Genomic DNA, 26,151 nt, shown 5'->3' with positions numbered 1-26,151 from the left:
TAGTTTAGACGTTGCACAAATGTAGGGAAAAGATTTGGGGCTCCTCTTAATTAGTAAATACTAAATGTCATTTTAATTCTGCAGAGCTGTACCTCCCATTACAACGCCGGTACCTGGGGAATCGTCCAGGGCCAGTTAAGGCCCCTTTTGGCTCCCAGAGTGTATACGCTGCCTATGGTGCGGTCGATAGGCAAGACCATGGTGCAGGGCAAGAACTACGGTCCCCAGATCACTGTCAAACGCATCTCCACACGGTCAGTACTGGTAACTGTTTTTAGCCTGCAGTCAGAGGTTTCCATACACTCACCACTGGTATGAAGGTTTTAATGGTTGTTTTAAACTGTTCCAGGGTGGAATTGTTGTACTGCATAAAAAAATAGATGCATAACTACTTCATCAGCTACTGATGTTATAAATATAATTTTGTGCTTAAAGGTAAACTTAAAATCCCCTTCTTCCTTTTCACTTTGGTTTTCCATCACATTTGAACTCTGCAGAGGTCGGAAGTGTAAACCAATCTTTGTACAGATTGCTCGGCAAGTTGTAAAGTTGAATGCTTCAGATCTCCGACTTCCCTCAAGAGCCTGGAAGGTCAAACTAGTTGGAGAAGGTGCTGACGATGCAGGAGGGGTCTTTGATGACACCATCACAGAGATGTGTCAGGTATGTAAACATCTGGACTTGTTAGAACAAATTTTATTCCAGCTGTTTACTGGATGTCTGATAGAGCTACTACTTCTTCACTGTCATGTATATCTATCCATAGGAGTTGGAGACAGGAGTTGTGGACCTGCTCATCCCATCTCCCAATGCCACAGCAGAGGTTGGCTACAACAGAGACAGGTGAGAAGACCTTAATGAAGCATGTAGGTCAGTTAATGTGTTGGAAGTTGTAGGACTTTAAGAGAGTAACTAATCCTTTGTTTGAAATAAAAGAAAGACATTTCTTTGATGGCATGCGCTAAACTGGATATGATACAGGGAAGATTAGCATGGTCTCTGTGCAAGGATGACACGTAAATTCGTGAAGCGTTCCACATTTTTCAGCGGAGGCTTCAAACCGTGTCTGCCGTCTATTATATTGGGGAACGTTCGGTTGCTAGCAAACGAGATGGACGAGCTAACAGCGCTGACACGGAGTCAGAGGGAATATCGTGAGTGTAGCTTGATGTGTTTCACCGAATCATGGATGCACCGGGGTATTCCAGTGGACAGTGTGTCTTCCACACTGTTCGGGCGGACAGGGACAGCGCCACGAGCGGTAAGCAGAAAGGAAGAGGGCTTGCTGTTCTTGTTAACAAACAAACATAACAATCAAAGACTCGGGCCGTATTATTTGATCAGGGAATTTACCCTTGTAATGTTGGTGGCTGTTTACGACACTGCAGTGAATGCTCAGCCACCTACAGCCGTATCCAGAGCTGCACCACTCCCTCAGGATTGTTTACGAGTCCGTTGTGGCCAGTGCCATCCTCTATGCTGTTGCATTCTGGGACAGCATGCCAACAGACTCAATCAACTGCTCGGCAAGGCCAGTAATGTTGTGGGGATGGAGCTGGACTCTCTTAGGGTGTTTCTGACAGGTGGCTGTTGTCCAAGATAAGGACAGTGATGGACAGCACCTCCCACACACTGCATGACTTCTAGCCAGTCACAGGAACATGGACTGAGACACAGGAAATCATTCCTGCCTGTGGAACTCCTCCATCTAATACGCCGTACACACTGCAACAATTACACCCTTTGCACACGCTCTACAGTAAAATAACGAATGACAAAGTTTCACAGGTTAGAGTCAAATGTCAATCATATACATTTCACCTCTATAATATTCTTCATATGTATAAGTGAGCGATTTGTATGCGTGTATATTGTGCTATTTCTTAAATGTGTAAACTTTGTAATAGTCTAGTCTGTTACTGTTATTGCCTTGGAGCAACTGAAACCCACATAGTTTCCTTCTGGATTATTAAAGTATTCTGATTCTGATTTTGATAGATTCCTCCTCAACCCGTCAGCATGCCTGGATGAGCACATGCTCCAGTTTAAATTCTTAGGTATTCTTATGGGGGTAGCCATCCGCACCAAGAAGCCCCTGGATCTGCACTTGGCTCCTTTGGTTTGGAAGCAGTTGTGCTGCATCCCCTTGTTGCTGGAGGACCTGGAGGAAGTGGACCTGCTCTATGTGCAGACACTCAAAAGCATTCTTCACATTGAAGACAGCGGCATCACGGAGGATAATTTCCATGAGGTTAGAAAAGCATTTTGATTGTATGTTCGTGTGAGGATTATACTTAGACATTTAAATATTGAAACCACACTAAAGCAAGCCAGCAGCCACAAACACATCCATTCATTGAGCAGCGTTAACTGGGGTTGTTTAATAGAACATTAAATTCGATGTTTGGTTCATTTTTAGTGCAACAGAGAAAAAGCAGATGTCTACATTTAAGAACAGTTGAAATATGAAAGAAAACCTGTGTAATGTTACTTTGCTTGAGACAGGCTTACCTGGGTCCAACCTGGAATTAGGCCGGGGGAGCGGCTACATTGGCAAAGCGGGCTGGGTATCGTCTAACGTTGGGCAATATCTAAAATCTTTCCAACCGACATTCGACATGGGCAGAGCAATATATAGTTATGCACAGACTGATTTGCGCTTTTAGGCTTTATAGGGTGAAAGGTAAAGACCCTACAGTAATACAGAGAAAGCCCAACAATCGAAAGACCCCCTATGAGCAAGCACTTGGCGAAAGTGGGAAGGAAAAACTCCCTTTTAACAGGAAGAAACCTCCAGCAGGCTCAGGGAGGAGGAGCCAGATGGGGGTGAGGAGAGGAATACTGAAGAAAAGACGCTGCAGATGAGAGCTCATTTCTGCCACATGAGCTTTCATGCGTTGGATGAAATGAATAAATGAACAGAACAATGAACGGTTGTTAGATTTAGTGGAAAGCTTTTATAGAAAACCATACAGTGGCCTTTATTTACCATGACTGCAGACGTTATTGACTTGTATTCTATGCTTTGCTTGTCTTTCTAATGCGTTCTCTTTGATAATATAATTGTCATATTCTAGTACAAAGCCTCATTTTGATCTGCTTCTTTTAGGCCATGGACATAACTGCTTTTTAACTACGTGTTCAAATAGAAAAACAGCAGTTTGTCTTATCAAACTCAGATCTGGGGACAAAGATTAATTGTCACTGATCCACAGGGCCCAAGGTTTATTATTTAGGACTTAGAGATGTGGAGATTTTAGGTATATTTTTAAATCATTAATGTAATTCCATCACAGGTCCTTTCTTTATGAAGTGAAGTTCTCTAACCTCAGTGAGCTCTTTGCCAGTACTCACAGTTTTTGTGTTTGTTTTGCAGATGATTCCTCTGGATTCCTTTGTCGGGCAGAGTGCAGATGGTAAAATGGTCCCCATTATCCCAGGAGGGAACAGCATCCCTCTCACTTTCTCCAACAGGAAGGAATATGTGGAAAGAGCTATTGAGTACAGACTGCATGAAATCGACCGTCAGGTACAGAAAAGGCCTTTACACACCAGACATGTCAAATCCTTGCGAATATTTTGTGTATTAAAAATATTTTTCGGACTCACCTCTTCAGTACAACAGCACAAACTCCATTTTTCCAGTTTTCTGGATCTGAATAAACAGATCTGACCAATCAGATCACTGCCTTGGGCAACAAATGCGATTGTAAGTCAAATCATGCAATGATATGGAAATAGTAAAATGTTACTATTTTACCTCAGATTGGATGGAGTCAGATTCTCAGTGTTTTAAGTTTCCTGTTTAGAGACATCAGGACGAGCTCGTCGATGTTGACTCTTTTCACAGTGTGTTTTTTTTTCTTTTTTTAAAAAAATAAATAAATATGTGTTTATTAAAAACATGGATTAACTTCAAAGTCATAAAAAAGTGTGGAAGTGTTTTAAACCTGTGTTGGGTCAAAGACCCACTTATTGGCCATAGCTGTGGTTGTAACTAAAGACTTCGGATAGACGTCTGGGAAGCATTTTGACTTGACTTTCCTTTGGAGTTTATTTGGGTCATATGAAATTGAACTGAACTTGTACGTCTTGGTCATACTGTTTCAAAACTTCGTTGGCTAAGGACTTCTCAGTCACCAGTTGTTAGCCACTGAGCATTCACAGGGGAATGAACAGATGATCCAGATACAGGAACACAGTGTTTGTCTGCTGTTTCAACATGGAAACCCTAATAACAGCAAGCTGTGTGCAGGACTGGAAACAAACAAGAACGTCTCTTTAGCTGAACTGACCGTTAGATAAAACGTGACTTTGGCCTTAACACGGACATAAGTCTTCTCCTGTGGGCTCATCTCTCCCAGGTGGCAGCAGTGCGTGAGGGCATGTCGTGGATCGTGCCGGTGCCGCTACTGTCCCTGCTCACTGCCAAGCAGCTGGAGCAGATGGTTTGTGGCATGCCGGAGATCTGCTGCGATGTGCTCAAGAAGGTGGTGCGCTACAGAGAGGTGGATGAACAGCACTCCTTGGTGCAGTGGTTTTGGCAGACCCTGGAGGAGTTCTCCAACGAGGAGCGTGTCCTCTTCATGCGCTTTGTCTCAGGTCGCTCGAGGCTCCCTGCTAACACAGCTGATATCTCCCAGAGGTTTCAGATCATGAAGGTGGACAGGGTAAGTAGAGCGGTGCATTGTCATGGTAAATGGTAAATGGCCTGTATTTATATAGCACTTTACTAGTCCCTAAGGACCCCAAAGCGCTTTACATATCCAGTCATCCACCCATTCACACACACATTCACACACTGGTGATGGCAGCTACATTGTAGCCACAGCTGCCCTGGGGCGCACTGACAGAGGCGAGGCTGCCGGACACTGGCGCCACCGGGCCCTCTGACCACCACCAGTAGGCAACGGGTGAAGTGTCTTGCCCAAGGACACAACGACCGAGACTGTCCGAGCCGGGGCTCGAACCGGCAACCTTCCGATTACAAGGCGAACTCCCAACTCTTGAGCCACAATCGCCCCGTCATCATGAAAAAATGCCCAATTATTTTCCTTAAATCCCCTGGGGAATCTAAGTGATTGGCAATGAGCTGAGCAGGGAAAATAACTTTTCTCTGGATGAGGCAGTTCAGAGACAGAGGACCTCAGTCTACGTTTATCTGGGGGCATTTTGGTTCTTTTGTTCTCCCATCTTCAATGGACCGCTGCGTAACTCAGGACACTATTAACTATCGTTATGAGTGTACAATAACATATTTTTGCATTTCCTGGCAGTGTGAATGCTGGAAATTTAAAGATTTTGCCTGAAGTGTTTAAAAATATTTGAAATAGTCAAAGCTGAACTTCCTGAATGAGCTTAATTTAATTAGATTACCAAATTATCAGCCAGCTTTAGTGTAAAAAGTAGAAGCACAAAATTGAAAAATAGGCTAAATAAAACCAAAAAGTCCATCATTTTACTCTAAAATAATAGCCACGGGTGTCCGCTTTCATCCCCGGTTATTGTGATAGATATTTGTCTCTCATAAATGTCCCCAAAGCGCTGCCTCCTCCGTCCAACTCTTCCACAGGGAACAATGTGAAAACCGTCTAAATTTCATGTGAAAATCCGAATCGCAGGCTGTTTCCACACTGTCACGACATCCACATACTAAACTCTACAGATAGGAAAATTTCAGAATTTGTAGACTAGGAGTTGTTGGCGCTCACGGTGAAAGAAGTTTCCTTATACAACAGTTTTCTCTTAGGAAGCATTTCAGAGACAAATTTCTGTCTATTTCAACCTGAAGCTGACAGAAGTCTGGGTCACCTGACAACAGTCACTATAGCAACCGGTCCTCACACCTGCATCCTGATGGGCGCTCTCTCACCCAGCCAAGATCCATCTCAAATTATATCAGTTTTTACTCTCCAGCCATTATCTTCATCTTAAAACGTAGGGCGGTTTGTCCTCAGCCTCACAAACCGACTCTGCCTTCAGGCTCGGGCTCATAGTAGCCCTGGCCTGCATCTTAATTAGTGAATTAATTAAGATGCAGGTGTCAAAAAAACAACACAGTGCTTCAGAAACACTGTGCCGAGGCTTTGTTCATCAGCACATCACTCCTTCAGTACCTGATTCTTTGGTTTATAAGGAAGTGAACCACTGGCAGGATTTGCGGTCTTTTGTGCGAGACATAGTGAACTGCTGTGCGACATTGAGATATGGAGTCAGCAACAAAAAGAAGATGTTCTGCCTATTCCTGAATAAAAACCACTTTAATAAGGTCTAAACTGTACATAAGAAATGCACCGTACATATATAGTGATAGAATTATAACCATCACTAATCTGGGAGTTAACATGAAGGCAGATCTTAAACTTGGTCAGAGCTTTTTTAAATTTAAGCCCGTCTTATCAAAGCAGCTTTTTGAGACAGTAATCTACGCCTTTGTTACTTCTAGGCTGGATTATTGTAACGCACTTTATTGTGATGCAGTGCGCCTTTTAACTGGAACAAAAAAGTCTGGGCACATTACCTCCATTCTAATTTCACTCCACCAGCTACCTGTACCTTTTAGTTCTTTTATTTTTAAATCTCTAATTGGCCCTTACCTCTCGGGGCTACTACAGCCATATACACCTGCCTGCTACCTTACGTCCACCAATCAGCAGCTCCTTAAGGCACCAAAAACTAAGTATACATTTAGAGGTGCTTTTGAGGAGGCTGCTCCAAAGGGGCTGTAGCTTTTATTAAATTAGATACAATTTTATTTGATGTGTTTATGCTTTTTGTATATGTACAGCACTTTGTGAACCCTGGTTTTATGTTGGTGTGGTATTATATAAGCTTTGGTCACTGGTGAAATACATAATCAGGCAGAGGCAGGGACCTCACAGCACAGGCGTAGTCCCAGCCTATTATAAGAGTGTGTTGCACATTATTATATATAGTCTTTTTTTTATGAATAAAAAATATCAAGACGTCACAGGTTCTGTAGAGCAGTTCATTTAACTTTTAGATTCAAGCTGCGCTTCATATTTTTGGCCACCAGAGTTTTGTGCTGAAAAGCTTCGAGTAATGAAGTTTCATTTGTCCATTAAACATCTTAACATAAAACCAGAGTTCACAAAGTGCTGTACATGCTAATAGCATAAGTAAAGAAAATTAAAATGAGATAAGATAAAATAAATAACTAAAAACCTAAAATAAATTGAAACATGTTAAAACAAATTGAGTCAACCCCTCTAATCAATGCCAAAGGCTTCAGCGAATGAATATGTTCTAAGAAGACTTTTAGATTCAGAGAGAGAAGAGGCCTAACATGCAAGGGCAGATCGTTCCACAGCTTCGGAGCAGCTACAGCAGAAGCACGATCACCTTTACATTTATACTTAGTTTTCAGTACCTTAAGCAGCTGCTGATTGGCGGACCTAAGGGAACGGGCAGGTGTATATGGTTGTAGTAGCTCGGAGAGGTAGGGGGGGGCCAGGCCATCAAGAGATTTAAAGGCAAATAAGAGAATTTTAAAAACAATCCTGAAACGTACAGGTAGCCAGTGGAGTGAAATTAAAATTGGGGTAATGTGCTCAGACTTTTTTGTTCCAGTTAAAAGACGAGCTGCATCACTAACCCCACAATAAAGTGCGTTACAATAATCCAGCCTAGAAGTAACAAAGGCATGGATTACTGTCTCAAAATGCTGTTTCGATAAGAACGGCTTTATTTTGGCTAATTCCCTCAAATGAACAAAGCTAGATCTGACAACAGCTCTGACCTGGCTTTCAAGTTTAAGATTTGCCTCTGTTTTAACTCCCAGATTAGTGATGACTGGTTTAACATACTGTGCCAGCGAACCAAGATCTATAGTAGTGGCCTCAGAAGCGCCACCAAAAACCATCACTTCCACCAGGGTATTTAAAAGTAGCGCAGACTGGGGGGCAGAGCCTTGAGCTTTCACGTCCGTCTTCTGTGTCATCACCACCCAGTGTGGATTTGCCAGACGGAGACCGTCTGTATTTTTAAGATCCGACTTTCATTTTTGATAAAGCGTATAGCTGGGATGACCGTGAACCCTTCCTTCGTTATGCTGCAGTAGGCCGGACCTGCTGGGGCTTCTCATGATGCATGACCACTTGCATGTTTCTTCTTCACTCACATTCACTCACTTTCCATTAAATCATTAGTGTACTGTTGTTTGTTCTTTACCTTATTATATAAAGTGCCTTGAGGCGACTGTTGTTGTGATTTGGTACCAACTGAATTGAATTTAGGAGAGCAGCGTTTGGCCTGCCACAGAACGACACTGTGTGAGGTTTAAGTAATTTGGAATTTGTTGTGTGTCCTCCACAGCCCTACGACAGCTTGCCCACCTCTCAGACATGTTTCTTCCAGCTGCGCTTGCCTCCATACTCAAGCCAGGCTGTCATGGCTGAGAGGCTGCGCTACGCCATCAATAACTGCCGCTCCATCGACATGGACAACTACATGCTCTCCCGAAACGTGGACAATGCCGAGGGCTCTGACACTGACTACTGATCCAAGCAGTTCTTCACACGCACACAAATAAACTCGGCAGAAATGAGCAGGAACAGCCAGTATTATCCAAACCGCACCATCGTAGGAAACTCTTAAGCAGATGGGCCATTTTCTAATCTGTTTTATGTCGATTAAACAGCACAACTTTTCATTTCTCTTTGTGGTTTATTAGCAGTTTTTATTGACACAAATTCATACGAGAAATGCATTTAGTGTTTTATTATCTTTTTTTGTGCACATCCCATTTTCAGGGCTTCTGAATGGAGATATGTTTATTTGTTTGGAAATGTGTATAGAACCTTATCAAGCAAGCTGTGGAGAAAGAAACACATTGTACATTGTGTAAAATGCTACATTAGGGAAAATGTCATATTTATTGTTTTCATTGCCTATGCCAAGTTTCCCAAACCATATAAAAGACCTGACAATAAATGCTGCATAATTGATTTGTTCTGTTGCTGGAGTTGGCTATTTCCATGGTAAAAAGAAAAACCCTTCATCATAAATGGATTAATTTATGTGAGAAGTACAAAATATCACAAATGCCACTGTGTGACAGGAAGAAATAAACTGGAAAAAAATAACGACCCGAGCAGGTGAAACAGATTCTCGTGACGCGGCGCTTTGGGAAGTCCCTCCTTCCCATTTCCTTATTTTTTTGCACATTTGTCATATTTTCATTATTTCGATCAAACAAATGTTAATGTCGAACATAGATGTCCCTAGTAAATACAACATGCAGTTTTTAGTTGAGTCCATTCATTACACGAAACATCCGTGACAAATGGTTAACTTACTCAATCGAAAATGAAATCTTCACTTTAAAAATGCAGAGTTTTTACTGGAGTTATTTTTATGTAATAGTAAAATGTTTTGATGATGAAAAATATGCTAGAACTCAGAAAGGTCTTGATGCATGCTCAATAATCCAGGTAAGGAAATCCCAAAAGGTTGATTGTGTTCATGTGGACGCAGCGTTTTCAGTGGGAGAAACGTTTCATCACTCATCCAGGTGACTGCTTTGGTCTCCGCTGACTGCAGGTTTCCCCGAAATTGAATTGAAACCAGACCTAGTTTTATTCTTGAGATCATCTTCTGCTGGTCTAACAGCACAGGTATACACGGAGCTAGTCTCTAGTTCAACAACCAAATCTGTGAGATTAATATCCTTTCTATCCATGTTTAAACTGAAATATCATCATGCAACATTATGCCTTTGGATCACTTTTCTAAGGGTAAGTGGTAAATGGCCTGCATTTGTATAGCGCTTTACTTACTCCCTAAGGACCCCAAAGCACTTTACACTACATTCATCCACACATTCACACACTGGTGATGGCAGCTACATTGTAGCCACAGCCACCCTGGGGCGCACTGACAGAGGCGAGGCTGCCGGACACTGGCGCCACCGGGCCCTCTGACCACCACCAGTAGGCAAACATGACCGATCTTGATGAAACTTTGCATAAAGAAAATTAAATACATAAAGCACATATAAGAATATTTTATACAAATACCACAATATATTTGTACATTTGACAGGTCAGCTGAGTACAGGATGGGATGTCAGATTAGAAAGTTAATAATATAAACATGCACATATTATCCAGTGAGGACCATGCACTCACTGAGGGCAGGCAAACTGATGATGACAGTGAGGAAGATCAGAACCCAGAAACAGTTTTGAGGTGCTGTTAGGAGGTCAGGGGTCAGTTCAAGGTAAGATGTGTGTGTTGGTGTATTTGTGTTAGGAACAAATCTTGTCAGAAATACTTCTTCCTCCTAGCGTTTTTCCCGCTCGGTTGTAGGGTCCGCTTTTCTGCAAAGTCGTCTCCACTTGGGTCGGTCAAGGGCGTCGGTCAGATCGGCTTCGATCTTCTTCACGTCGTACTCTTGTCAGAAATACATGCACCTGAATTGTATTGACAAAAGCATTTAGAGCTGTAGTATTGTTCGCTCTGATTTTCTTTCCTGTCCAGGTTCCCAAAAGATAAAATTAGAAGTTTAGTGAAATGAGTAGTCCGCAACCCTCATTCTTAAATCAGACTTTGACTAGACAACTTGTTTAAATCATAGTACTGATCCCATCAGTTTTTACATTTGTTGGGATTCATTTCTCTAAGGCTCATATCTCATAATTAGAATCACATATTTGTGTTTTATTTTTTACTTGACATTGCTATACAACTACAGGCCATTTACCATAAAATGAACCCAACACTTTTTACAGCAGAACTTTACAAAAACAAATTTCCATATTCTCCAGAATTCTGTTGTTCATGTTAATCATGAACAACAGAATTCTGTTGTTCATGTTAATCATGAACATCACACACAGTACCAGGTCTTTCCAGTGGTGCCAAATCCTGGACGTTATGCTGGAGCCCCAACCTGTGCATCCAGTTTAGGCGCTGGCTCTGATGGTGGCCAGTCGGTACCTATCGGCTGCCTCCAGAGTCCCACAGGCTAACCAAGCCCGGTAGGCTGGTTACCACCACGACAGGCACCAACCACTTTGCGGCCACAGCTCCGTGCAGCAGCTTCGGCAATGGAGCTGCTGAACGTGGTCCATTCGGACTCAATGTCCCCAGTCTCCCTCGGAATGCTGTTGAAGCTCTGCCGGAGGTGTGCGTTGAAGATGTCGCGGACTGGGGCCTCTGCTAGACGTTCCCAGCACACCCTCACTGTACATTTGGGTCCTGATCCAACTCACCACCAGGTGGTGATCAGTTGACAGCTCAGCCGCTCTCTTTGCCCGAGTGTCCAAAACATATGGCCTCAGGTCTGGTGATACGATTACAAAATCGATCATCGACCTGCGGCCTAGAGTGTCCTGGTGCCACGTGCACTTATGTTTGAACGTGGTGTTCGTTATGGCCAAACTGTGGTTTGCACAGAAGTCCAATAACAAAACACCGCTCGGGTTCAGATCCGGGAGGCCGTTCCTCCCAATAACGCCCTTCCAGTTCTCACTGTCATTGCCCACATGAGCATTGAAGTCTCCCAGTAGGACAACAGAGTCCCTAGGAGGAGCACCCTCCAGTGCCCCACTCAGGGACTCCAAGAAGGCTGGGTACTCTGAACTGCCGCTCGGAGCATAAGCACAGATGACAGCCAGGACCCTTTTACTGACCCAAAGGCGAAGGGAACAAACCGTCTCGTCCACTGGGAAAAACCCCAACATACCAGTAGCAAGCCGAGGGGGTACCAAGATACCCACCCCAGCCCGCCGCCTCTCACCAGGGGCAACTCCAGACTGAGACAGAGTCCAGCCCCTCTCTAGGAGACTGGTTCCAGAGCCCAGGGCAAGCGTTGAGGTGAGCCCAACTATATCTAGCTGGTACCTCTCCACCTCACGCACTAGCTCAGGCTCCTTCCCCACTAGAGAGGTGACATTCCATGTCCCAGTTGCCAGTCTTGGTAGCCGGGGATTGGTCCGCCAGGGCCTCCGCTCCTGTCTGCTGCCCGACTCACATTGCACCCAACCCCCACGGTGCCTCCTGCGGGTGGTGGGCCTGCAGGAAGATGGGCTCATGTCCCTTTTTCGGGCTGTGGCCAACTAAGGCCCAGCCACCAGATGCTCACCCTCGGGCACCCACCCCGGGCCTGGCTCCAGGGCGGGGCCCCAGTAAACCTAACCCGGGCAGGGTAAACTGTTCCCGATGGTCTTTTCATAGGGGTCTTCTGAATTGCTCTTTGTCAGGACCAATTTGCCATGGGAGACCCTACCAGGGGGCAAATGCCCCCACACAACATAGCCCCTGGGATCCCTGGGACACACAAACCCCTCAACCAACATAAGGTAGCGATCAGCGGAGGGGCAAAAAAATCCCAAACAAGCAAATTGAACCCGACATCTATGATTTGATTTCTTTGCATGTGTGGATTGGATGGGTTGTTACTGAGATGAGGTGATGATTTCATGTCAATAGCGCCTTTAGAAATATATTTACTAAGAAAACTGGTGACGTATTCAATACTTGCACTTAGTTTTACCTGCTGTATGAAAAGATATGCTGTGTTTGGTTGTGATTGTCTCCACTACCTTACAAAGGTATCGACCTAATTAAAAGGAATGACAGTAACATCTCACATCCTCTGGAAAAAGAATGAGCAAACACGCATCCTTTTGCAAAGCTTTTATTTAGGTCTCTGCTGGACAGGTGGGATTTAGATTCTATGTAAATTTACAGGCTTGTGTCTGTTAATGTATATAAATATATAAATTTCCTCTTCTATGTGCAAACCAATAAGCACGCCAAAGCATGAAGAATAATTAGTCTCCAGGTCAGGCCTGAAAAGACAAGGAAACATTAACCATAATGTGTTATTCACACTATTTATATCCAATGAAAAGTAAAGCTGATATATAATGTTGGATCTGGAGACTTTGCTATGTCCAACTGTTTGTATTCACTAACCAGACACTTTATTAGATAAGCTTCCTCAACTGCACATGAAATCAAATATTTAATCAGCCAGTGACATGGCAGCAACTCAGTGACATGTAGGCATGTCAAAAAACCCTCAAGTTCAAACTGATCGTAATTTAAGTGATTTTGATAGTGGCTTTTAGTGCCATATAGGCTGGTCTGATTATTTCACAAAATGCTGATCTACTGGAATTTTCCCACATGATCACCTCGGGGGTTTACAGAGAAATAGCTGCAGTTCACTCTTTTGTTGATGGTTAGGCTGGTTAGACTTCTCTGACTTTCAAAGTGATAAGAAGAGAACAGTGCCTCAGAAAAACACTGAAAATGTAATGCTTCTTACCTGACTGATTCATTCCACCTGTTGGTGCTGAAGTAACAGAGTCTAGAGGAAAACAAATGCGCCTGGTTAGCATTAGAGCTGTTAACACTAACACAGTTGACTCCCTTTCTTTCAGGCCTCAGTTTGTGCCATGATCCCAAAAAGAAATGACTAATTCTCAGGTATGAATAAAAAAATAAACAAGTTTTCCTTTACAATAAACAGGATGGAAATTAAAATGAATACATCCTACCCTAATACTTAATACTTAAAATATTATATACAGGGTGGGCCATTTGTATGGATACACGGTAATAACATGGGAATGGTTGGTGATATTAAAGTCCTGTTTGTGGCACATTAGTATATGTGAGGGGGCAAACTTGTGACATTACCAATAAGTCTGATGTGTCACATGGCCCTCGTCCTATTGAAAAAACAAAAGTTGTTTCCAAGATGGCCGACTTCTAAATGGCCACCATGGTCACCACCCATCTTGAGGAGTTTGCCCCCTCACATATACTAATGTGCCACAAACAGGACTTGAATATCACCAACCATTCCCATGTTATTACGGTGTATCCATATAAATGGCCCACCCTGTAGTTTATATAGCCATTTAAAGTAAATGTATTTTAATGTAAAAATTAAATGAAAATAATAAACAGTGCAACATTTTTTCTAATGAACATCAGGGAATGCCTCCCTTGTGGCAACCCCCCCCCCCCCTTCCCAAAAAACAAACAAACAAAAAAAAAAAACTGTCACAATTATATAAATGAGAATAGTTACTGTGATGTTCACAAAGTCCTGTTTGAGATCAAGAAAAATGACGAGTGGGTCTGACTGTGAAACACTGCTTCTTCATTTGCTAATGAGGTGCCAGTCACAAGTAATTAGTCAGTGAGGAGCATAGAAAAATAATATGACAGATTTTCAAAATACACATGATTCATTTCATTCAACATGACCCTAAACTAGCGGCGAGCAAATGAAGCTTACTGAAGCTTGTATTTAAAAAAGGTTCATCACTCAAAGCTTCCCAATAGCTTTTGGTGCCACCTGGTGGGCAAAACTATGAAGAGCAGCTTGAATCTACAAATTAAAATGAACTGCTTCATTATGATTGCCCACTCTACAGAGCTAACAGCTAATAGCAATCTAATATTGGGCTGCCATTGTGGTGCTTTGAATGTGTATTTTGGGGGGTGCTGCCTGTATGTGCCTCAGGTCCTTGTTTCAAACTGTAACAGGGGATTTGAGGTTTTAATAAGATGGACAAGTGTCATAATGCTGGATGAGCTCATTAACCATTACAACTAAGTAAGATGCAATACAATAACTACAACTTGAAAAAATACTTTAAAACTAATGATAATACATTCAATTAACTTCAGAAGTGTCGGGATTCATCTTTCATGTAACACGTGATGCTCAGTGTCTGAGGTCACATCTGAAATCCAGCAAAGAAGCCGGCGCTCATCAAACAGCATGTTGATGTTGGTTCTATCACCACATTTTGGAGGCGACTGGAAGAGGGAAATAAGGTCTGTTAAGTCCACGCTCCAGGTCATCCTAAAGGATCAAATCAAATAGTGCCTGAAGAAGTCTTCTTCACAGCACTCACTAAAATGGAAGGGATCCTTAATGCTAAACCTCTTGGCTAAATATCATCTGATATTGCTGATCCTGACCCAATTGTACCCATTTTCATGGTCATGGGGCACCAGGATGCCTCGTTCCCACAGGTGGCATATGGACCAGGTTAACTTTATCGCCAGTTAAAGATGGAAACAAAGCCAGATCATTGCTGAACACTTCTGGACCCATTTCATTTCGAGATGCCTCCATGGCGTTCAGCTCAGACAGAAGTGGTGTGATGCCACCTGACCTTGCTGTAGATGAAGTCGTCATGATAGTGGACTCTCAGCTGCCCAGGGCCATGTGGCTAGTTGGGGAAAATCTCAAAATTGTTTCTTTGGGTGGATGGTATAGTGTGGTCAGTGGAAGGGCAAGTAAAAGATCACACTTACACACGACCAAGCTAGTTACCCTGCCTCAGATGCAAGATGGGAAAACCTTATAGACATTTTTTGCTATGATGTGCATTTGCAGTGTAAATACAGGGGTGGCTGTATATATGTCCCTGTTGGTATGGACTACATTACCCAGAACCCCTTGCCTAGCATCACAGGATTGATTAGCCCTTGTTCTAGCTGGTCTGACTCGCTCCTGGGCTGACGATGCAGGAAAGAGCTGTTGGGAACAAAGGCAATAACCCGTCCTTTGTTTGTTATGACTGGTGTCTGTCGCATAAATGTGAGATTATGTGGGTCATGTTTAGGATGCTTCTATTTTGACCTTTTCAAAATATTTGTTCTAGCTACCGTTGGGGCACGTGCTAGTTAGTGAGAACCATGGTGACCCGATTAAATCAGTTTCCGGTCCTGCTTCATCTTTATTTGTCACATCTACGTTCCAATGTGACTTGGAACAGTAGGTGTGTTACCCACTGGCTAACTGCCTCATTATACATATTTCCATCCCTTGTGTTGGAGTTCCATCTAGTGATACGTTTGGGAAATACTAAATGTGAGTGCTCCTGAAGAGCAGACTTTCCCCATATAAAACTGATCATTTAATTATATCTGGTGCAGGTTGGAGTCTTCCACGAACAGCATCAACATGCTGGTGCAGACGTTTTGTTTTGAAAATTACTTCACTACATTCTCGGCTAAAAAATATTTAAAAAGTGCAGGTGGTGACACACAAACAGGTTATTTTAAAACTTAGCTTACAGTTTAGAGTACCACCACCACTGCCGCTTGTGATTTGAAATGCTAGAGACTGCAGTGGCAACATTGGCCCCATCAGTTTGATGTGTGAGGTTTACATGTATTAATTAATTAGTTATTACATTAGGTTGTGTAATATAATAAGTTACATTTAATGTTCCTTGCTAGAAAGGTTTGGTGTCAGCTGGCAGGCTTGGTGCAATGAAGAAGGTGCCTAAAAAGTACAGTAGGCCGTCCAAACAGCCAAGCAAAGACTCACAGCCTCGGCCAGCTGCTTGAAGACGTACACCAGAGAGATAGAAGGCAGGAGAATAAACCAGCTGTTCTCCACAGAACCAGCCACGGTTTACTCTCAGTGGCAGGGGAACAATATGAGCACAGAACCACCGAGGCTGGAGATGGAGCGATACTGGAAGAGCATATGGGAGAAGGATGCAACTCAGTTTCTAGTGGATCTAAGAGCAGACCACAGCAACCTCCCTGAACAGGATCCAATAACCTTCACAGTGGCAGACATCCAAGAAAGCATCTCCAGTATGGAGAGTTGGACAGCACCAGGCCCAGACATGGTTAACGCCTACTGGCTGAAGAAGCTGACCGCACTATGACATCACAATGATGCCAAAACAGGCTGAGAGCAGCATTTTCTAATAAAAATATCCTAAAACAAAGTTTCATATCTCAGCATGGTGTGCAATGTTTCCTTTAAAAAATGAGGAACCTGGACAAGTGGAGGACAAAAACAAAAAGACCTGGCAGGCCGAAAAAGTCTAACTACAGTTGATAGACAATATCTGAAAGTTATATCCTTAAGAAATAAGGATAGGACCAGCGAGATACTCTATTGCCCATGTTTACTGCAGCAATTCAGTTCAATTCAATTTTATTTATAAAACCACCAAACCACCAATCACAACATTATTCCCCTCAATATACCTTACAATAAACCTTATATTGTGAGGTAAAGACCCTACAATAATATGTTAAAACTTCAACAATCAAATGACCCCTTTGAGCAATCACTTTGTGACACAAGCTACACATCTCACCTGTCAAACTCACCTGACATTCTGGCCAGCTCAATGCTGTAGTCAGAGAACTCATGCCGTTTGCTCACCGAGCAAACGTGAGTCCCAAAGTCCTCCAGTCTGGCCTGCAGGACGGTGAGCGTGATGTTGCCTGGGCTGTAGCTGATGGTGTAGCCAGCCGTGCAGTTCTGAAAGGCTTTGTGTTTGATATAGTGACACAGCAGCTCATTGAGAGGACTCCTCCACTGTATGGATAGCTGGAAGATATGCATCTGGTCCTCATAGTGGTATGAGCAAGGCAAAGTGGCACGCTGGCCCAGCAGGCAGAGCAGTTTCCCAGTGCTACCTTGAGACACAAGAACTCAGGGTTAATGTTTTTGAAGATGCTCAAATCAGCATTTTTTAATTTTATACACATACTGTGGTGGTTCATTTACAAACACAAGTCTAACTTACGTGTTTTTAATTAGAAATAATCAAATTGTTACATGCTTACATTTAGACAAAATGTCAGAAATCTGCACTGTCACGAATGTGTTTTTTACCAAAAATTGAAAACCAAATTTTTCATGATTTGTTGGGTTAACCCTTTGGGCTCCAGGATATAATTGGCCATTTTTGTTGAAATTTGGTGTTTTGGTTTTTTTTTTTTTTTATCAATGACTGGTTTCTTCCTGTTAAAAGGGAGTTTTTCCTTCCCACTGTTGCCAAAGTGCTTGCTCATAGGGGGTCATATGATTGTTGGGTTTTTCTCTGTATCTATTATTGTGCGATCTACTGTAAATATAAAGCGCCTTGCGGCGACTGTTGTTGTGATTTGGCGCTGTATAAATAAAATTGAATTGAACACACTCTATTAAGATAAGATAAGATAAGATAAGATAAGATAAGATAAGATAAGATAAGACTTTATTGATCCCACAACGGGGAAATTTTTGCGTCACACAATTGCATTAACACAATTTATCTGTAATCACACAAAAAACAAAAACTCTAGTACATAGGTGTCAAACTCTGGCCCGCGGGCCAAATTTGGCCCGCAGCCTAATTACATTTGGCCCGCGAAGCCAAACCAAATTACTATTAGAGCTGGCCTACTGTTAACCCTAGGATTCCCAAAGTCCAGCTGCTTTGGATTAAGGACTTTCTGACAAACACAAAGGGTAAGGGTGGACCCCCACATCTCCTCGACCATCAGCACTAGCTCTCCTGTGTGCTGAGCCCCCTGCTCTTCACGCTATACACACATGACTGTGCCCCCGCTCACCAAAGTAACACCATAGTCAAATCTACAGACGACTCCCCTTTGGTGTGGGTCATCTCTGGGGAGCATGAGTCCGCCTAAAGGGATGAACTGGAGTGGCTGACAATGTGGTGCAGGGACAACAACCTAATCCTGAACACATTTAAGGCCAAGACGATTAAGACCACATTAAACCACTTTACATCAATGGGGATGGGGTGGAGATGGTGTCGGAGCTCCTCTTCCTGAGAGTTCACATCATGGAGGACCTGTACTGGGGTGTGAACACGACGGAGATGGCAAAGAACTGAACACCCTCGCTGCCTCATGAAAAGCAGGAAATATTATAAAAGACATCGCTCATAATCTGTAACTGTCGCCATCAGGCAAAGATAGAGACGCATCAAAACAAAGACAAATAGACTGAATAGCAGTTTCTACTGTGTAACTGTCAGGGCGCTAAATGACATGTAATCACCTTCAATTTAACCTGACAAGTGCAGTGCAATGGATCACATCCTATGCAATAGTGTTACATGTGCAATAAGGTTTTATAATACTACCTTTGTTTTTATAGTATCCTTTTGTAATCATATTCTACCTCTACTTTGTGACACCACAGGGACTACATTTTGTTGTACTTGTTACAATGACAATAAAGATTTTCGGATCCTGATCACTTCCTGTTACAATGCACAGTGGTGTTTTTGTGCAGCTTATCTGTGTTTAACTAAAACTTACTCAGTGAAATAAGATGTTCTGTATAATCTTCACGTGTTTTATCCAAAGTACACTCTCTGTTGGCTCTGCAGGCAGAGCCAGGAAAACAGGATGGCTGGGTGACAACGAGGAGGACGTGTACTCTAAATAGAAGGCCGCAGTTCACTACCAACCCATCCATCTCCCAATTAATTTTTCCCACTTGCTAAGGAACAAACTCCAGTAACTGGTGATTCTGTTTTGAGACATGTGAAGCTAGAACACCAACAAACTGGAAAAAAACTGGTGTTGTTGGGAGACCGTCCATCCCACTTTGAATGGCGCAGCTCTCATTTCTAGAAATCTGGCCAAATTTATTTAACCCACCAAAACGTCACTATTCAGAGTTGAAACCAGAAAGCTGACCTACCTTTAAAAGCAGGCTCAGACCATCCCCAGCTCTTATTATGCTGCCTTGATGACATCAAACAGTGGATGTCCTTAAATTTTCTAAAGCTAAATGAAAATAAAACTGAAGCTGTCATTTTCAGCAACTTTGTCAATAATCCCATCGACAGCACTCTGGGCCTCCTTTCCTGCTACTGTCAAACACATGTAAAAAACCTCGGTCTCTGCCTTGATGGTTCTTTTAAATTGAATAAGCAGGTGAGTGCAGTAGTCCAATCCTGCTTCTTTCAGTTAAGACAGCTAGCTAAGGTAAAGCCAAACCTCCTAACATCTTTGAACGTGTTATTCACCTTTTCCTTACTTGCAGGTTGGACTACTGCAATTCATTGTGTTTTGGTCTCGATCAGGCCTCCATTCATCATCTTCACATGGTCCAAAATGCAGCTGCTCACCTGCTAACTGGTACCAAACGGAGAAAGCATATAACCCCAGTTTTAGCTTCTCTACACTGGCTTCCTGTCTCCTACAGGATCCAATTTAAATTTGTTTCTAAGTCACTTAACGCTCGAGCCCCTTCATACCTGTCTGAGCTCCTCTCTGTTTATGCTCCAATAAAAACTATGAGGTTTAGCTCAAAATGAATGCTGTCCATCCCACGGACTAATCTTAAATCTCGTGCCGATAGAGCTTTGTCTGTCCCAGACTTTGGAATAGTCTTGCCCTAAATATTAGATCTGCACAAACATTTGCAATTTAAATCACTACTAAAGAGACATTTTTATGCCCTGGCTTTTAACACACTATGACCCAAGCATTTTGGTCTTATTTGATAGTCTTAGTTATTGTTTTAATTCTTTTATTGTCTATCATTGTTTTATGTTGTTATTATTGTTGCACATTGTTTCTTTTTAATGGCATTTTTATATTGTTAAGCACTTTGTGCAGAATCGTCTGTCTGGAAATGTGCTATATAAATAAATTTGATCATTTCTTAATAACATTTGCAATAATGTAAATTATTGTAACATTACAATAACATAATGTTCCCTTACAGGGAGGAGGTCAGCGCCCTGACACACTGGTGCCAAGACAACCATCTCACCCTCAACGTCACAAAGACAAAGGAGTTGATGGTGGACTTATGGACTTCCAGAGTTGAAGAGAAGCACACTCCATTACCATCAACGGCGCTGCTGTGGAGAGAGTGAGCAGCTTCTGTTTCCTAGGTTTACATCTGGTGGGTGATCTCACATGGTCTGTTCACATGAACAGAACAGTGAAGAAGGCGCAGCAGCGCCTCTTCTTTCTCAGGAGACTGAAGAAATTCGGCATGAGCCCCCGCGTCCTCAGGACCTTCTACTACTGTGCCATTGAGAGCATCACTACCTGGTATGGCAACAGCACCGCCTACAACCGCAAAGCTCTCCAGAGGGGTGCGGTGTGACGAAAGGATAATTGGAGGTGAGCTTCCCTCCATCCAGGACATCTACAAGAAGCGGTGCCTGAGGAAAGCGGGGAGGACCATCGAAGATTCCAGTCACCCCAGCCATACGTGTTCAAACCACTTCCATCAGACAGGAGGGGCTGCAGTACCCGGTCCCAAACCAGCAGACTGAGGGACAGCTTTTTCCATCAGGCCACCAGACTGCTGAACACTTCATAGAAACCTCACTTTCACTTCCTGGAACTTTGACACTTATGCACTCCATATTGCACATATATACCATTTCTTTTGCACAATATTCATACTGCTGACCTCTGCATGTTTTATATATATGTATATCCATATTTGGAATACATATTCATTAATGTGGATACATTCTTATATTTGTACATATATTTATTCTTATAATTCTGATATTCCTGTTCTTATATTTGGCTTGTATCTTATGCTTCTTGTATCACTGTTGCTTGTGAAGCTCGCACACAACAATTTCACTCACATGTGCTGTACCAGTGTGCCAGTAATGTGATGTGACAATAAAAGGGATTTGATTTGGTTTAATGGATTGCACAGCAGTGGTGAATAGATCTGAACACAGTAGATGTCATTCTGAAAGTGCTGTTACTAAGTCTGTTATCTTCTTCAATGCCATGTGCCAGCACAGTGCAGAGCAGCTACTTGGATGCTACTCTGACAGAGGCTGATTACCTTGTAATTAATAATATTAATATGAATATTTACATCTTCACTGTGTATGACTGGATACTGTAGCTCCTCTGAAAAAGAGAGCCTCAAATTAGAACTCTCAATGCTCATCTTACAGCAGATAACTTATAAGTTGGAGAGGAAAGGGCGTCTCACTAAATTAGAAAATCGTCATTTAGCCTGGAAAAATAGTTTGCTGCTTTATTAAAAAGCCCTCTGTAAAACTAGAACGTCTTACTATTCAAAACTGATTGAGGAAAATAAGTTCAACACTGTAGGCAGACTGACCAAAAGACATAGCTTTGTTGAGCCAACCATGGTAAAAGACACATTGATGGTAAATGGACTGGTTAAGGTTTAACCTTAACCAGTCCATTTACCATCAATGTGTCTTTTAGACCCGATTTCTACAAGTCTGCTCCTAACATCTATGACCCCTATAATGCCCTTTGTATCATATACATGAGTTTCTGAGACCTCAGTCTCATCAACATGATCAATACTTACCATAATATCAAAATGTTATGGACAAAACTCTTTTTTGTCTAAAATTAACATTGTTGTTAACAGAAAGTTGCATTTTGTATCAAATGTGATACAAAAAAAATATAAAAAATATATAATTAAAATAATACACAACATGACATAGCAAAAAAAATGTGTGGATTTTGTTATAACGGTTATTAAACATCACAGCTCCAAAAAGTCTGAATTGTTTGATTGGGCTGGGTCTTACAGGGTTAATGCACTAATCCTAAATATGATCAGCCTATCTCTATTAATTAGTCTTAGCTAATTATAGGCCAATCTCAAACCTTCCTTTTATCTGATCATGTTTTTCAAGTTAAGTGATATTTGTTTGTGGCTGTGTGGTTAAACCTACCTCCTCCACCCACGTGTGACAGAATCAGTCCAAGGTACAGTGCAGCTGTCCTGCTCTGTTCGAGAGGTGTTCTCCACATTTGTTAACAGATTGACTCCACAAGTTCAAATACTTACAAGATTCTAACACAGAGAACCCTGAGCCCGAAGATGAAAAGTGTTATCATTTTTGTTTTTGCTGTGGTGTCAGTTTACAAGCTCTGGCTGTAGGAGTGCAGAATCTGAAGACTAGGTAGACGCAACGTAATCTGATTCTTCTGGATCACAGAAAAAAAAATCTTGTTGGTGTTTGTGAAAAAGGAAAAATGAACAGACTTTATACCGCATGTTTCAGTAGAATTCAAGAACAGTGTGTATGGACTACAAGATGGCAGAAAAACGTCCAAACTTCTAGTGGGAAGACCTTAAAGAAAAAAAACCCACTACATGAGCAATCCGGTTGTTCAGTGATGACGTGACGAATCCTACTTCCGGGTCTAAAGTAGTCTGCGTTTAATATGGCTTTTGTGTTGTTAACATGTTTAATGTTTTGTATTTTCTTCTATTTAATCTCAAAAAGCTCCTAAAACAGTCAGTGATCACTGTTGACCTCCCTCGGCTTTTATTACCGCTAATCATTTATTTAAGCTCAGTTTTTAAAACCTTAGGATGTAACTACAGCCCAGCCCATGCAGCTGTATATGAATGACTAACCTCGTATTGTGGATGGATTATCTCAGTTGTTCTCCTGGCTGAAGTTTGGTCCTTTTACAGCATCCTGCCATGCGATTAATTTGTTCCTGACCACCGAGAACACTCACGTTAACTTTTATCCAGTGGAAAAAAAGTTAGCTTGTTTATATTATGCTAACATAGCTGTGTCGCTAGCGGTCACGTAGCACATCATTATATACCAGCTAGCCCAACTTCAGTAACCCTACAAACGTCACTGCTGTTTAGTTTTCTGTCTTCATTTATGTTGGAAGTGATAACAGAGCTGTACGTTTTAATTTGTTTCCAAAACCCCGCAGTCAGGACATGCTATATTGTATTTAGATAGAAGCTAGCGAGCTAACTCCCTGCTAACTTCTAACTCCGTTAAATGTCATAAATTCCGTTTTCATGGATGCCTGGATGTTAAACTCAATTGTTACACCTGGTAGAGCAGAACGCTGATCATTTTATTAAAGATGAAAGACTTTAGACAGTTTTTCAACTCTCAGTAATGCCACAGTGATCGTTTGATATATGGACCTGCAGCGGAGTTTAGGCCCAGACACGGCTAGTGACGTCAGACTGAACAACCGGATAGAAACAGTCACCAAATCATACCACAGAAAATACATGAAAACTGCTACTAAACATTGTCCCAACAACTCTGCCACAGTAGAGGAATCATGTTTTGTCTTATGTCAATCCTTTACCCTTACTGTAGGTTTGCCAAGCTAAGAGAAAGGTCACCACTATTGGGCGAGGGCTCAAGTTCCTCAGAGTATGTTTTTCCCTGTCCTTGTGATCCTATGGCATTTCTGTACCATTGGTGTTTTCCTCATACGAGTTGTAAGAAGATCTTCAAATGGACCAGCCTATTTGTTCAGTGGTTATACTGACTTCATTGTTTGTAATGTGATCACTGTTGAGATGCCCAGGATCAGATGATATTTGATTTTCCTTTACAGGGTCAGGATTTGCAGGAATATAAAAAAATGGACTTCATTGAAATGTGAAATATGTCATCTTCAACTGTACCAGTGTAGACGAACATAGCATAGCCAGCAGATGGGCCTGAATACCTGGGAAAACAGGCTGGCTGGCTGACGGTGAAGAGGAAGTGTAGTCCTAAACAGAAGGCCCCAGTAAACTGTTCATGTCTCTAATCGTTTTCCCCCCACTCACCTGCCGAGGAACAAACGCTGGTATTTTCAATTCTGTTTTGAGGCATGTGAAGCTGGAAACACCAGCAACCATAGTGAAATGTCTTCCAGTCGCCAGACACTGAAGGAACCCTGAAACTACTGACTAAAGATACGTGTAAATGATGTCAAATTATCATTTTTGTCAGCATCACACTTGACACCTGGTTACGTCAATTGGAGTTCATTACAATTAATATTTAATCGGTGTGTAACTTTGTGAAAACAATGTCATAGTTTTCTCTTGTCCCCTTCCCAATCGGACCAGGAGGGACATGTTTAGCCACGTGCTCTCCTTAAATTACTGGCTGTCTGAGTGGTGTCCAAAAAATTATGTAGGCTTTATAGATAAAGACTGCATCTGCTCCCAGACCACCAAAAAAAAACCCCACTAACAAACCAAAAATGAAAAACAAATGATTTAAACATAAAAATTCACAAAGAAAAACACCATAATATCCTCAACTGCAGCAAAGAGTACAAAGCTTAAGTGTAAAACTTTTCTCTCTTCTTATCAGTAAATGATTTAATGATTGATCAAAAAATTGATTTACTCTGTGTTACAGAAACCCAGTTTTACAGGTTTACTGACCCAATCAGCACTTGCAAAACGATGGCTCTCTACTGAGACAATTCAAACTGATCAACACAACCACATCGACTGACGGATGACAAATTCTGAAGGATTGAAGGACCCCCTATGAGCAAACACTTTGGCGACAGTAGGAAGGAAAAACTTCCTTTTAACAGGAAGAAACCTCCAGCAGAACCAGGCTCAGGGAGGGGCGGGGCCATCTGCTGTGATTGGTTGGGGTGAGAGAAGGAAGACAGGATAAAGACATGCTGTGGAAGAGAGACAGAGATTAATAACAGATATGATTCAATGCAGAGAGGTCTGTTAACACATAGTGAGTGAGAAAGGTGACTGGAGAAGAAATACTCAATGTGTCAAGTCTACACCTATTGCAGCATAACTAAGGGAGGATTCAGGGTCACCGGATCCAGCCCTAACTATATGCTTTAGCAAGAAGGGAAGTTTGAAGCCTAATATAAAAGCAGAGTTAGTGTCTTTGACACACCACGGACCCACACAGCGTTCAATTATAGTTACACAGTTCATTTTTACAGCGTGTCAAAACACTAGATGCTTTTCTTCATGGCAGCTCAGCCACACAGCTTCCTGTTCGGTGCTTCGACTGCTCTCGACAGCTTTCCAGCTGTCTCTGCAAACACCCACACCTCCTCTGCAGTCACAGGTAATTCCTATTAACCAAAAGCTCAGGTGTCACATTGCTTGATAGAGTGCTTCATACCTTCCCCGTGTGCTCATACACCCTGTAGAATAGAATTTGGTGTGGATGAAGTGTTTGATAAAGATGGAAAAACAAAAGCAAAACAGTGGAGCTGAAAAGCTAAAAGAGAAAAAGAAAACAGATGAAATCGAAACAGATGGAGCAAACCTTGTCAAATTAACCAACATATGTCCGGGTAGCTGCTGCCGAATCACCATTCTCTTCTGTACTCTCTTCTGCTCATCGAGTTGTGGGGGCACTGGAGCCTATCCCATCTACCACAGGGCGAGAGGTGAGGTACACCCTGGATAGTTCACCAATATGATGCAAGAGTCATTCACACCGATGGGCAATTTAGAATCACCAAATAACCAATTTAGAAACATAACCCCCATTAATGACATGTTTTTATACTGTAGCGGGATGTAGAAGCACCCTGAGGAAACCCATGCAAACATGGACATGCAAAGAGAACTGAAAATAGATAG

The 26,151-nt window shown here is 42.2% G+C and overlaps 1 protein-coding gene and 1 non-coding gene across 9 annotated transcripts in view; both read left to right on the top strand.

Annotated features, from left to right (window-relative positions):
- herc1 (HECT and RLD domain containing E3 ubiquitin protein ligase family member 1) overlaps positions 1–8,966 on the top strand; it is a 96,729-nt gene extending 87,763 nt beyond the window's left edge. For all 8 annotated transcript variants that reach the window (XM_026187799.2, XM_026187955.2, XM_026188029.2 and 5 more), the window contains exons 73-79: positions 85–254; positions 498–663; positions 767–843; positions 1,999–2,251; positions 3,377–3,529; positions 4,365–4,670; positions 8,335–8,966. In XM_026187799.2, the coding sequence (XP_026043584.2) occupies positions 85–254; positions 498–663; positions 767–843; positions 1,999–2,251; positions 3,377–3,529; positions 4,365–4,670; positions 8,335–8,520 (1,311 nt within the window). In that variant the 3' untranslated portion in view covers positions 8,521–8,966. The remainder of the gene's footprint in view (positions 1–84; positions 255–497; positions 664–766; positions 844–1,998; positions 2,252–3,376; positions 3,530–4,364; positions 4,671–8,334) is intronic.
- On the top strand, positions 940–1,044 carry LOC113028097 (U6 spliceosomal RNA). Its single transcript, XR_003273191.2, has one exon. It is a non-coding gene; the product is annotated as a U6 spliceosomal RNA (small nuclear RNA).
- Positions 8,967–26,151: the final 17,185 nt, after the last annotated feature.

The sequence above is a fragment of the Astatotilapia calliptera genome, chromosome 1, assembly GCF_964374335.1.
Source record: "Astatotilapia calliptera chromosome 1, fAstCal68.1, whole genome shotgun sequence".
Taxonomy (NCBI): domain Eukaryota; kingdom Metazoa; phylum Chordata; class Actinopteri; order Cichliformes; family Cichlidae; genus Astatotilapia; species Astatotilapia calliptera.
Note: the sequence above shows the minus strand (reverse complement) of the source record. Positions and strands in the feature narration are given on the sequence as shown.